The sequence below is a fragment of the Oncorhynchus kisutch genome, linkage group LG18 (assembly GCF_002021735.2).
Source record: "Oncorhynchus kisutch isolate 150728-3 linkage group LG18, Okis_V2, whole genome shotgun sequence".
Taxonomy (NCBI): Eukaryota; Metazoa; Chordata; class Actinopteri; order Salmoniformes; family Salmonidae; genus Oncorhynchus; species Oncorhynchus kisutch.
In genome coordinates this window covers 9,680,368-9,695,126 of record NC_034191.2, presented here as the reverse complement: position 1 = coordinate 9,695,126, position 14,759 = coordinate 9,680,368, and the positions used below count along the sequence as shown (strand labels likewise).

Genomic DNA, 14,759 nt, shown 5'->3' with positions numbered 1-14,759 from the left:
ATATAACTACATCTATACCACCACCACCACCATATGTATATAACTACATCTATACCACCACCATATGTATATAACTACATCTATACCACCACCACCACCATATGTATATAACTACATCTATACCACCACCACAGGTATATAACTACATCTACCATCACCACCACAGGTATATAACTACATCTATACCACCACCATATGTATATAACTACATCTATACCACCACCACCATATGTATATAACTACATCTATACCACCACCACAGGTATATAACTACATCTACCATCACCACCACAGGTATATAACTACATCTACCATCACCACCACAGGTATATAACTACATCTACCATCACAGGTATATAACTACATCTACCATCTACCACCACAGGTATATAACTACATCTACACCACCACCACCATATGTATATAACTACATCTACACCACCACCACCATATGTATATAACTACATCTATACCACCACCACATGCATATCAAATGTATTTATATAGCCCTTCGTACATCAGCTGATATCTCAAAGTGCTGTACAGAAACCCAGCCTAATATAACTACATCTATACCACCACAGGTATATAACTACATCTATACCACCACCACAGGTATATAACTACATCTATACCACCACCACAGGTATATAACTACATCTACAGTGCATTCGGAAAGTGTTCAGACTCCTTGACTTTTTCCACATTTTGTTACGTTACAGCTTTATTCTAAAATGGATTAGATATTTGTTTTCCTCAATCTATACACAATACCCCATAATGAAAGTGAAAACAGGTTTACATTTTTGCTAATGTACTACAAATAAAAAACAAATACCAAATATGAGACTCAAAATTGAGCTCAGGTGCCTCCTGTTTCGATCCATTGTTAGAGTCTACCTGTGGTAAATTAAATTGATTGGACGTGATTTGGAAAGGCACACCTGTCTATATATCCCACAGTTGACACTGCATGTCAATGCAAAAACTAAGCCATGAGGTCGAAGGAATTGTCCATAGAGCTCAGAGACAGGATTGTGTCGAGGCACAGATCTGGGGAAAGGTATCAAAACAATTCTGCAGCATTGAAGGTCCCCAAGAACACAGTGGCCTCCATCATTCTTAAATGGAAGAAGCTTGGAACCACCAAGATTCTTCCTAGAGCTGGCCGCCCGGCCAAACTGAGCAATCGGGGGAGAATGGCCTTGGTCAGGGAGGTGACAAAGAACCTGATGGTCTCTCTGACAGAGCTCCAGAGTTCCTCTGTGGAGATGGGAGAACCTTCCAGAAGGACAAGCATATCTGCAGCACTCCACCAATCAGGCATTTATGGTAGAGTGGCCAGACGGAAGCCACTCCTCAGTAAAAAGGAACGTGACAGCCCGCTTGGAGCTTGCAAAAAGGAACCTAAATGACTCTAAGACCATGAGAAACAAACATGTCTCCAGTCTGATGAAACCAAGATTGAACTCTTTGGCCCCAATGCCAAGAGTCACATCTGGAGGGAACCTGGCACCATCACTACGGTGAAGCATGGTGGTGGCAGCATCACGTCTGGAGGAAACCTGGCACCATCACTACGGTGAAGCATGGTGGTGGTAGCATCACGTCTGGAGGAAACCTGGCACCATCACTACGGTGAAGCATGGTGGTGGCAGCAGTCATGATCAAGGCAAAGATGAACGGAGGAAAGTACAGAGAGATCCTTAATGAAACGTAACGAATGCACTGTATCAAACACTTCATTCCACCTACTTGTTTCTGTGAGGTTGACAGTTTGGTCCAGTCCTCCCGCAGCATCTTCATCTTGCCCTGAGGGGAAAAAGGTGACAGCATTATAACAGGTGCGTGTTATACCATTACATTTAGATTACATATCAACCATCTCTTTAACGCTGGTATAATGGAATGTGTTAAAGAATATTATATTTTCATCCCATTGACTCAGAACTCATGAAAAAGTATTTGATTACTGGACACTGATACCAACCTGTGTGGTCCCCCCCCCTCTGGACTCCTCAGTACAAACCTGCATGGTCCCCCCTCCCCCTCTGGACTCCTCCGTACCAACCTGAGTGGTCCCCCCCTCTGGACTCCTCAGTACCAACCTGAGTCCCCCCCCCCCCCCCTCTGGACTCCTCAGTACCAACCTGAGTGGTCCCCTCCCTCTGGACACCTCAGTACCAACCTGCGGGGTTCTCCCCTCCCCTGGACTCCTCAGTACCAACCTGCGTGGTCCCCCCTCCCCCCCCTGGACTCCTCAGTACCAACCTGCGTGGTTCCCCCCCTCTGGACTCCTCAGTACCAACTTGCGTGGTTCCCCCCCCTCTGGACTCCTCAGTACCAACTTGCGTGGTTCCCCCCCCTCTGGACTCCTCAGTACCAACCTGTGTGGTTCCCCCCCCCCTCTGGACTCCTCAGTACCAACCTGCGTGGTTCCCCCCCCCCTGGACTCCTCAGTACCAACCTGTGTGCCCCCCCCCTCTGGACTCCTCAGTACCAACCTGTGTGCCCCCCCCCCCCCCCCCCCCCCCCCCTCTCTGGACTCCTCAGTACCAACCTGTGTGGTCGTCCCCCTGGACTCCTCAAAGTGTTCTGCCATGAAGATGTTAAAGGACGACCGGGGACGTTTGGGTTTGCCAAGACTGTTCAACTCCTAAAAGTGGAAGATGGTGGTCAAGTCAGACGAGTCACCAGGAACATTTCAGTGGGACAACATCAGAACACACCACTACTAATACTATCACAAGGCCTTAGTAGTATGCCATTACATTCACTAGGAGGGGCCTGTCATGCCAAATAGTGTCCACGGCCCACAGCACATCACTATGAAGTAGAGGTCGACCGATTATGATTCTTCAATGCCGATACCGATTATTGGAGGACCAAAAAAGTCGATAATAATAACAACAATACTGAATGAACACTTATTTGAACTTAATATAATACATCAATAAAATCAATTTAGCCTCAAATAAATAATGAAACATGTTCAATTTGGCTTAAATAATGCAAAAACAAAGTGTTGGAGAAGAAAGTAAAAGTGCAATATGTGCCATGTAAGAAAGCTAACGTTTAAGTTCCTTGCTCAGAACATGAGAACATATGAAAGCTGGTGGTTCCTTTTAACATGAGTCCTCAATATTCCCAGGTAAGAAGTTTAAGGCTGTAGTTATTATAGGACTATTTCCCTCTATACCATTTGTATTTCATTAACCTTGGACTATTGGATGTTCTTATAGGCACTTTAGTATTGCCAGTGTAACAGTATAGCTTCCGTCCCTCTCCTCGCTCCTCCCTGGGCTCGAACCAGCAACACAACGACAACAGCCACCCTCGAAGCAGCGTTACCCATGCAGAGCAAGGGGAACAACCACTCCAAGGCTCAGAGCGAGTGACATTTGAAACACTATTAGCACGCACTAACTAGCTAGCCATTTCACTTCGGTTACACCAGCCTCATCTCGGGAGTTGATAGGCTTGAAGTCATAAACAGAGCAATGCTTGATGCACAACGAAGAGCTGCTGGCAAAACGCAAAGAAAGTGCTGTTTGAATGAATGTTTATGCACCTGCTTCTGCCTACCACCGCTCAGTCAGATACTTAGATACTTGTATGCTCAGTCAGATTATATGCAACGCAGGACACGCTAGATAATATCTAGTAATATCATCAACCATGTGTAGTTAACTAGTGATTATGATTGATTGTTTGTTTTTATAAGTTTAATACTAGCTAGCAACTTACCATGGCTTACTGCATTCGCGTAACAGGCAGACTCCTTGTGTAGTGCAACGAGAGGCAGGTGGTTATAGCGTTGGACTAGTTAACTGTAAGGTTGAAAGTTTGGATCCCCCGACCTGACAAGGTGAAAATCTGTCGTTCTGCCCCTGAACGAGGCAGTTAACCCACCATTCCTAGGCCGTCATTGAAAATAAGAATGTGTTCTTAACTGACTAGCCTAGTTAAATAAAGATTAAATAAAGGTGTAAAAAATAAATGTAAATACAATTTTAAAAATTAGGCCAAATCGGTGTCAAAAAATACCGAATTAATCTGCCATTCTGATTAATCGGTCAACCTCTACTATGAAGATCAATGAGCTACACTCACCCTCTTCCTCCTGATGGCTTTCCTCTTGGCCAGCCTCAGTCTCCTCTCCTGTTTCAGAGCAGCAGCCTGTGCAGGTGTGAGCTGGGACTGGTACCTCTGCATGTCCACCTTAAACTGTTCCCTGGCAACCACTGACGCCTGTTGAAAAGGCTGTGGGGGAAAGTCAACATGTATTTAGCTAATTAACCACACAAGTCTGTCCACAGTACAACAACACTGATGTCAATTTCAGGTAGGGTATAAGTCAAACAGCCTGTTTTCAGTTATTTAAATACTGTCAAGTACATCCATGTTGGTAGGAAGTAGACGCATGACAGTCTGTGTCGTCTTCTCTGATGGAAGGTGCAAACATGGACTACAGAAGTAGTGTATTCTCCGTCACACACGGAGAAAGAAGATATCTGGGTGCCCTGCTGTCCAAGGGGTCAGGGTCTGGGGGGGGCCTTGCTGTCCAAGGTGTCAGGGTCTGGGGGGGGCCTTGCTGTCCAAGGTGTCAGGGTCTGGGGGGGGCCTTGCTGTCTACTGAAGTGTCCCTACTGAATCAAGACACAACCTACCTGTTTCTGGTCTGCTGTCAGAGTTCTCCACTGCTGTGCAATCTTCCTTATCACATCGACAGCTTTGACATCTGAAACTCACATCAACATTAACTCAGTGATGTGTGAAGACAAAGGAACGAGTGAAGCTGTAGAGATACTGTCCATTCTAACACCAGTCACCTGGATACTCCCTGACAACGAGAGGTTGTTGCTGTTTCACAAATCTCATGTATCCGTTCAGGGGCCTCTTAGGTGGAGCGCCTGCAATGGTGGTCAAACTCTTTACAGCTGGGATCACATTGACGAATCTACAACACACACCACAACACATTATCCCTACAACACATTATCCCTACAACACATTATCCCTACAACACATGATCCCTACAACACATGATCCCTACAACACATGATCCCTACAACACATTATCCCTACAACACATTATCCCTACAACACATTATCCCTACAACACATTATCCCTACAACACATTATCCCTACAACACATTATCCCTGCAACACATTATCCCTACAACACATGATCCCTACAACACATGATCCCTACAACACATGATCCCTACAACACATGATCCCTACAACACATGATCCCTACAACACATTATCCCTACAACACATTATCCCTACAACACATGATCCCTACAACACATGATCCCTACAACACATGATCCCTACAACACATTATCCCTACAACACATTATCCCTACAACACATTATATTATATATATATAATGCTTTTATTGCATCATGGTTGTGTTATGCAACAGAATAGAGTATTTTGTTAACTATTGTGTGTTCTACTGAGGATGGGCTTCTGGGAGATAACACTGACAGGAGATTTACGATGTCTTTGGGTGATAAAACCTAAAGAGCATTCCAGAGAATGAGGTAATGTTTCTGTTCTATACCGTAGCAGGGAGAGTAGCTGCTGACTTGGCAGGAACTAATGGGGATCCATAATAAACCCCAGGAAGAGTAGCAGCTGCCTTAATAGGAAACAATGGGGATCCATAATAAACCCCAGGAAGAGTAGCTGCTGCTGAGCATTCCAGAGAATGAGGTAATGTTTCTGTTCTATACCGTAGCAGGGTGAGATGGTTCCAGTTTGGAGTCAGAGGACCAGACACTGGTCTATACAATGAAAACTGTTGACACAGCAGATGCTGTCTGCTATGTATTAGAGATACCTTTCATACAAATCTTAACCTTGTGACCCATTCTATGTATCCGTTGTTCATCATGTAGGTTGAAAGGGGTGTATTAGAAATGGTGCATCATTGAAAGTCAAATGCTATTGCAAAGCTCTCATTGTTAAAGATTTAGTTTAAGTTTAACTCTGACTTGTGTGATAAGTTTGTCTCTCCTCATTTGATACTAGAGAAATGAGCCACCACACCACAATACATTATCCCTACTAAACACTAGGTGTCGACCAATTAATCGGTATGGCCGATTAATTAGGGCCGATTTCAAGTTTTCATAACAATCTGAAATCTGTATTTTTGGACACAGATTTTTTTTTAAATACATTTATTTAACTAGGCAAGTCAGTTAAGAACACATTCTTATTTTCAATGACGGCCTAGGAACGGTGGGTTAACTGCCTTGTTCAGGGGCAGAACGACAGATTTTCACCTTGTCAGCTCAGGGGTTCCAATCTTGCAACCGCACAGTTAACTAGTCCAACGCTCTAACCATTGCACTCCACAAGTAGCCTGCCTGTTACGCGAATGCAGTAGAAGCCAAGGTAAATTGCTAGCTAGCATTAAACTTATCTTATAAAAAACAATCAATCATAATCACTAGTTATAACTACTAATCCAGTTTAGCAGGCAATATTAACCAGGGGAAATTGTGTCATTTCTCTTGCGTTCATTGCACACAGAGTCAGGGTATATGCAACAGTTTGGGCTGCCTGGCTCATTCCGACCTAATTTGCCAGAATTTTACGTAATTATGAAATAACATTGAAGGTTGTGCAATGTAACAAGAATATTTAGACGTAGGGATGCCACCCGTTAGATAAAATACCGAACAGTTCCGTATTTCACTGAAAAAATAAACGTTTTGTTTTCTAAATGATAGTTTCCGGATTCAATCCTATTAATGACCAAAGGCTCGTATTTCTGTGTGTTATTATGTTACAATTAAGTCTGATTTGATAGAGCAGTCTGACTGAGCAGCAGCAGGCCCGTAATCATTCATTCAAACAGCACTTTTGTGCGTTTTGCCAGCAGCTCTTCGCAAGCACAGCGCTGTTTAGTCAGCCACCAATTGTGCAAGTTCTCCCACTTAAAAAGATGAGGCCTGTAATTTTCATCATAGGTACACTTAAACTATGACAGACAAAATGAGGGGGAAAAAAATCCAGAAAATCACATTGTAGGATTTTAAATGAATTTATTTGCAGATTATGGTGGAAAATAAGTATTTGGTCACCTACAAACAAGCAAGATTTCTGGCTCTCACAGACCTGTAACTTCTTCTTTAAGAGGCTCCTCTGTCCTCCACTCGTTACCTGTATTAATGGCACCTGTTTGAACTTGTTATCAGTATAAAAGACACCTGTCCACAACCTCAAACAGTCACACTCCAAACTCCACTATGGCCAAGACCAAAGAGCTGTCAAAGGACACCAGAAACAAAATTGTAGACCTGCACCAGGCTGGGAAGACTAATTTTCTGCAATAGGTAAGCAGCTTGGTTTGAAGAAATAAACTGTGGGAGCAATTATTAGGAAATGGAAGACATACAAGACCACTGATAATCTCCCTCGATCTGGGGCTCCACGCAAGATCTCACCCGTAGGGTCAAAATGACCACAAGAACGGTGAGCAAAAATCCCAGAACCACACGGGGGGACCTAGTGAATGACCCGCAGAGAGCTGGGACCAAAGTAACAAAGCCTACCATCAGTAACACACTACACCGCCAGGGACTCAAATCCTGCAGTGCCAGACGTGTCCCCCTGCTTAAGCCAGTACATGGTCCAGGCCCATCTGAAGTTTGCTAGAGAGCATTTGGATGATCCAGAAGAAGATTGGGAGAACGTCATATGGTCAGATGAAACCAAAATATAACTTTTTGGTAAAAACTCAACTCGTCGTGTTTGGAGGACAAAGAATGCTGAGTTGCATCCAAAGAACACCATACCTACTGTGAAGCATGGGAGTGGAAACATCATGCTTTGGGGCTGTTTTTCTGCAAAGGGACCAGGACGACTGATCCGTGTAAAGGAAAGAATTAATGGGGCCATGTATCGTGAGATTGAGTGAAAACCTCCTTCCATCAGCAAGGGCATTGAAGATGAAATGTGGCTGGGTCTTTCAGCATGACAATGATCCCAAACACACCGCCCGTGTAACGAAGGAGAGGCTTCGTAAGAAGCATTTCAAGGTCCTGGAGTGGCCTAGCCAGTCTCCAGATCTCAACCCCATAGAAAATCTTTGGGGGGAGTTGAGAGTCCGTGTTGCCCAGCAACAGCCCCAAAACATCACTGCTCTAGAGGAGATCTGCATGGAGGAATGGGCCAAAATACCAGCAACAGTGTGTGAAAACCTTGTGAAGACTTACAGAAAAGTTTGACCAAATACTTATTTTCCACCATAATTTGCAAATAAATTCATTACATTATTAAATCCTACAATGTGATTTTCTGGATTTTTTCCCCCTCATTTTGTCTGTCATAGTTGAAGTGTACCTATGATGAAAATTACAGGCCTCTCTCATCTTTTTAAGTGGCAGAACTTGCACAATTGGTGGCTGACTAAATACTTTTTTGCCCCACTGTACCACCCACCACTGCGACCTGTATGCTCTAGTTGGCTGGCCCTCGCTACATATTCGTTGCCAGACCCATTGGCTCCAGGTGATCTATAAGTCTATGCTAGGTAAACTGTAACTGTACATATAAAAAATAAAAAAAATCGGCGCCCAAAAATACCGATTTCCGATTGTTATGAAAACTTGAAATTGGCCCGAATTAAATCGGCCATTCCTATTAATCCGTCGACCTCTAATCGAGAGCATCCTGACAGGTTGCATCACTGCCTGGTACGGCAATTGCTCGGCCTCGGACCGCGAGACACTACAGAGGGTAGTACATAAGGCCCAGTCCATCACTGGGGCAAAGCTGCCTGCCATCCAGGACCTCTACACCAGGCGGTGTCAGAGGAAGGCGCTAAAAATTGTCAATGACCCCAGCCATAGACTGTTCTTTCTACTACAGCATGGCAAGCGGTTACCGGAGTGCCAAGTCCAGGACAAAAAGGCTTCAACCATTTTTACCCCCAAGCCATAAGACTCCTGAACAGGTAATCAAATGGCTACCTGGACTATTTGCATTGTGAGCCCCCTCAACCCCTCTTTTACGTTGCTGTTACTCTCGGTTTATCATATATGCATAGTCACTTTAACTATACATTCATGTACATACTACCTCAATTGGCCGACCAACCAGTGCTCCCACACATTGGCTAACCGGGCTATCTGCATTGTGTCCAGCCACCCGCCAACCCCTCTTTTATGCTACTGCTACTCTCTGTTCATCATATATGCATAGTCATTTTAACCATATCTACATACTACCTCAATCAGCCTGACTAACCGGTGTCTGTAGAAGCCTCGCTACTGTATATAGCCTGTCTTTTTACTGTTGTTTTATTTCTTTACTTACCTATTGTTCACCTAACACCTTTTTTGCACTATTGGTTAGAGCCTGTAAGTAAGCATTTCACTGTAAGGTCTACACCTGTTGTATTCGGCGCACGTGACACCCAATAATGTTTTACCATGTTTTGTGCTGCTGCCGTGTTGTTGTTTTAGGTCTCTCTTTATGTAGTGTTATGGTATCTTTTGTTGTGATGTGTTTTGTCGTAGATTTTTAATTTAAAAAAGATTTCACCTTTATTTAACCAGGTAAGCTAGTTGAGAACAAGTTTTCATTTACAACTGCGACCTGGCCAAGATAAAGCATAGCAGTGCGACAGAAACAACCAGACAGAGTTACACATGGAATAAACAAGTGTACAGTCAATAACACAATAGAAAAAAAAGAGTCTATATTTTTTATTTTACCTTTATTTAACTAGGCCAGTCAGTTAAGAACAAATTCTTATTTTCAATGACGGCCTAGGAACAGTGCCTGTTCAGGGGCAGAACTACCTTGTCAGCTCGGGATATGAACTTGAAACCTTTCGGTTAATAGTCCAACGCTCTAACCACTAGGCTACCCTGCCGCCCCTATATACAGTGTGTGCAAATGGCATGAGGAAGTAAGGCTATAAATATGTCATAGTAGCAACGTAATTCAAATTTAGCAGATTAACACTGGAGTGATAGATGTGCAGATGATGATGAGCAGATGCTGGTGTGTAAGTAGTGATACAGGTGTGCAAAAGAGCAGCAAAGTAAATAAAAACAATATGAGGTAGGTAGATTGGATGGACTATTTACAGATGGACTATGTACAGCTGCAGCGATCGGGTTAGCTGGTCAGATAGCAGATGTTTAAAGTTATTGAGGGAAATGTAAGTCTCCAGCTTCAGTGACTTTTGCAATTCGTTTCAGTCACTGGCAGCAGAGAACTGGAAGGAAAGGCGGCCAAAGAAGGTGCTGGCTTTGGGGATGACCAGTGAGAAATACCTGCTGGAGCGAGGGCTACGGGTGGGTGTTATCGTGACCAGTGAGCTGAGATAAGGCGGAGCTTTACCTAGCACAGACTTATAGATGACCTGGATCCAGTGGGTCTGGCAAAGAATATGTAGCTAGGGCCAGCCGACTAGAGTATACAGGTCACAGTGGTGGGTGGTGTAAGGTGCTTTGGTAACAAAACAGATGGCACTGTGACAGACTACATCCAATTTGCTGAGTAGAGTATTCAAAGTTATTTTGTAGATGACTTCGCCGAAGTCGAGGATCGGTAGGATTGTCCGTTTTACTAGGGTAAGTTTGGCGGCGTGAGTGAAGGAGGCTTTGTTGCGACATAGAAAGACGATTCTAGATTAGATTTTTTATTGAAGATGTTTGATATGAGTCTGGAAGGAGAGTTTACAGTCTAGCCAGACACCTAGGTATTTGTAGTTGTCCACGTATTCTAGGTCAGAACCGTCCACCGTAGTGATGCTAGTCGGGCGGGCAGGTGCAGGCAGCGAACGGTTGAAAAGCTTGCATTTGGTTTCGCAGGCATTTAAGAGCATGGGACAAAGGAGGTATCTAAGGCATGTAGTGGGACTAGGGGCTCCGCAGTAAACTAAAACAATGCTAATTATCCTAAACAACAGTATACAAGACATATTAACATTTGAGAGAGGCATAAAGCAATCACAGGTGTTGATTGGGAGAGCTAGCTAAGTCAACAACTGGTAAGACAACAACAGCTAATCAGCTAAGACAACAACAACAGGTAAAATTGAGATGAATGGGCAGAGAGGGTCAGTTAACTAGACACAGGGCCTGAGTTCGGGGCTAGGGAAGACAGATAAACAAAGGTAAACAAAGTGGAGTACCTTGATGAATTTACAGTCCAGCAGGCACCAGCCCCCGTCCAAACAGGAGGCCTTTTGCAGTCATTGGAAATAATACCAATTTGTTCTTAACTGACTTGTCCATTTTTAAAGGTTAAAAACATTTGACAAAATAAAACATGTCCTTGGATACCAGTCAGTGCCAGTCAAGCTAACCTTGGCTAACCTTAACTAGCTAACTAGGCTCTAATTAGACTAATACTGGCGTGGTAGCTGGAAATAAAGCAATGCCTTTGCATAATTGGTTTTATGAATGTCCAAAAATCTAAAATACCAATTATAAATTGTACAGGGTGGCTTACTAACTACCTACCTAACATATCTATATATCTTGACAACGGGAAGTTTTGCTCCTTATGTTACCTTGTAAGACTGGATGCGTGGGAGAAGAGACTGAATGACTTTTTCAAAAGGCAAACCCCAGAAAACATCAGACCGAAAGGTGCCATGTCTGGTTGACTAGACGGTCGGGATACAGCTTTGACAGAGACAACAATGGTACTGTCCCGGACTGTTGGCTCACAAGTTCCTCGTTGTTTATTAGCTACCTAATTCAATAATGTCCGTTTGCCCCTGCCATGCACGGATAACCCGCCTTCACCGCTCCGCTGCATTGTGGGAAAAGGTCATGGCAGTGTTTACGTAGTTTAAGATTCACTGCAGCACATTCACGAAAAATGGGAACGTCAACCAATTATTTATGTGACCAATAAATAATCAAGTGACTTTTGAATTACTCCAATAAATTGCTGCGTTCTTGACCCAAGGGTTTCATTTCTATAAATTATATTTTTGGCGTTCTTGACCCAAGGGTTTCATTTCTATAAATTATATTTTTTGCGTTCTTGACCCATGGGTTTCATTTCTATAAATTATATTTTTTGCGTTCTTGACCCATGGGTTTCATTTCTATAAATTATATTTTTTGCGTTCTTGACCCAAGGGTTTCATTTCTATAAATTATATTTTTTGCGTTCTTGACCCAAGGGTTTCATTTCTATAAATTATATTTTTGGCGTTCTTGACCCATGGGTTTCATTTCTATAAATTATATTTTTTGCGTTCTTGACCCATGGGTTTCATTTCTATAAATTATATTTTTGGCGTTCTTGACCCATGGGTTTCATTTCTATAAATTATATTTTTGGCGTTCTTGACCCAAGGGTTTCATTTCTATAAATTATATTTTTTGCGTTCTTGACCCATGGGTTTCATTTCTATAAATTATATTTTTGGCGTTCTTGACCCAAGGGTTTCATTTCTATAAATTATATTTTTTGCGTTCTTGACCCATGGGTTTCATTTCTATAAATTATATTTTTTGCGTTCTTGACCCATGGGTTTCATTTCTATAAATTATATTTTTGCTGCGATATTTTTTCATTTTTTTTCACCTTTATTTAACCAGGTAGGCAAGTTGAGAACAAGTTCTCATTTACAATTGCGACCTGGCCAAGATAAAGCAAAGCAGTTCGAGACATACAGCAACACGGAGTTACACATGGAGTAAAACAAACATACAGTCAATAATACAGTAGAAAAATAAGTCTATATACAATGTGAGCAAATGAGGTGAGATAAGGGATGTAAAGGCAAAAAAAAGGCCATGGTGACAAAGTAAATACAATATAGCAAGTAAAACACTGGAATGGTAGATTTGCAGTGGAAAAATGTGCAAAGTAGAGATAGAAATAATGGGGTGCAAAGGAGCTAAATAAATACAATAGGGGGAGAGGTAGTCGTTTGGCCTAAATAATAGATGGGCTATGTACAGGTGCAGTAATCTGTGAGCTGGGGTGTCCTCGGATGGGGCCACAGTGTCTCCTGACCCCTCCTGTCTCAGCCTCCAGTATTTATGCTGCAGTAGTTTATGTGTCGGGGGGCTGGGGTCAGTTTGTTATATCTGGAGTACTTCTCCTGTCCTATTCGGTGTCCTGTGTGAATCTAAGTGTGCGTTCTTTAATTCTCTCCTCTCTTTCTTTCTCTCTCTCGGAGGACCTGAGCCCTAGGACCATGCCCCAGGACTACCTGACATGATGACTCCTTGCTGTCCCCAGTCCACCTGGCCATGCTGCTGCTCCAGTTTCAACTTCCACCTGACTGTGCTGCTGCTCCAGTTTCAACTGTTCTGCCTTATTATTATTCGACCATGCTGGTCATTTATGAACATTTGAACATCTTGGCCATGTTCTGTTATAATCTCCACCCGGCAAAGCCAGAAGAGGACTGGCCACCCCACATAGCCTGGTTCCTCTCTAGGTTTCTTCCTAGGTTTTGGCCTTTCTAGGGAGTTTTTCCTAGCCACCGTGCTTCTACACCTGCATTGCTTGCTGTTTGGGGTTTTAGGCTGGGTTTCTGTACAGCACTTTGAGATATCAGCTGATGTACGAAGGGCTATATAAATACATTTGATTTGATTTGAGCTGCTCTGACAGCTGGTGCTTAAAGCTAGTGAGGGAGCTAAGTGTTTCCAGTTTCAGAGAATTTTGTAGTTCGTTCCAGTCATTGGCAGCAGAGAATTGGAAAGAGGAGGCCAAAGGAAGAATTGGTTTTGGGGGTGACCAGAGAGATATACCTGCTGGAGTGCGTGCTACAGGTGGGTGCTGCTATGGCGACCAGCGAGCTGAGATAAGGGGGGAACTTTACCTAGTTTGGCGATGAGTATGAAGCGAGGGCCAGCCAACGAGAGCATACAGGTCGCTGTGGTGGGTAGAAAATTGGGCTTTGGTGACAAAACGGATGGCACTGTGATAGACTGCATCCAATTTGCTGAGTAGAGTATTGGAGGCTATTTTGTAAATGACATCGCCGAAGTCAAGGATCGGTAGGATGGTCAGTTTTACAAGGGTATGTTTGGCAGCATGAGTGAAGGATGCTTTGTTGCGAAATAGGAAGCCGATTCTCAATGTAGCTTTGGATTGGAGATTTTTGATGTGAGTCAAAAGCTCGTTTGGAGGCTTGTTAACACAGTGTCCAAAGAAGGGCCAGATGTGTACAGAATGGTGTCGTCTACGTAGAGGTGGATCAAAGAATCACCAGCAGCAGGAGCGACATTGTTGATATATACAGAGAAAAGAGTCTGCCCGAGAATTGAATCCTGTGGCACCCGCATAGACTGCCAGAGGTCCGGACAACAGGCCCTCCGATTTAACACACTGAACTCTATCTGAGACGTAGTTGGTGAACCAGGCGAGGCAGTCATTAGAGAAACCAAGGCTGTTGAATACAGTGATTGACAAGAGTCGAAAGCTTTGGACAGGTCGATGTTTACACCGCTGTCTTCAATCAGCTACTGGTGTAAGACAGCCTGATGCCCCTTGGCCATACCCAGTAACAGGCAGACATGCCCCCATCACACTTTCTGTAAGACAGCCTGATGCCCCTTGGCCATACCCAGTAACAGGGGCAGACAATCCCCCATCACACTTTCTGTAAGACAGCCTGATGCCCCTTGGCCATACCCAGTAACAGGGGCAGACAAGCCCCCATCACACTTTCTGTAAGACAGCCTGATGCCCCTTGGCCATACCCAGTAACAGGGGCAGACAAGCCCCCATCACACTTTC

General features: G+C 43.6%; 1 protein-coding gene across 4 annotated transcripts in view; it reads right to left on the bottom strand.

The window, feature by feature from the left end:
• Positions 1-11,847, bottom strand: part of LOC109885526 (transcription factor A, mitochondrial) — a 43,846-nt gene extending 31,999 nt beyond the window's left edge. For 2 of the 4 annotated variants that reach the window (XM_031795411.1, XM_031795410.1), the window contains exons 1-7: positions 11,557-11,820; positions 11,176-11,226; positions 4,833-4,960; positions 4,671-4,741; positions 4,114-4,263; positions 2,561-2,656; positions 1,756-1,812 (exon numbers count right to left, since the gene is read on the bottom strand). In XM_031795411.1, the coding sequence (XP_031651271.1) occupies positions 1,756-1,812; positions 2,561-2,656; positions 4,114-4,263; positions 4,671-4,741; positions 4,833-4,960; positions 11,176-11,226; positions 11,557-11,642 (639 nt within the window). In that variant the 5' untranslated portion in view covers positions 11,643-11,820. Of the gene's footprint in view, positions 1-1,755; positions 1,813-2,560; positions 2,657-4,113; positions 4,264-4,670; positions 4,742-4,832; positions 4,961-11,175; positions 11,227-11,556 lie in introns of all 4 variants that reach the window. The other 2 variants (XM_031795413.1, XM_031795412.1) reach the window with 1 other exon arrangement.
• Between the last annotated feature and the right edge of the window lie 2,912 nt (positions 11,848-14,759).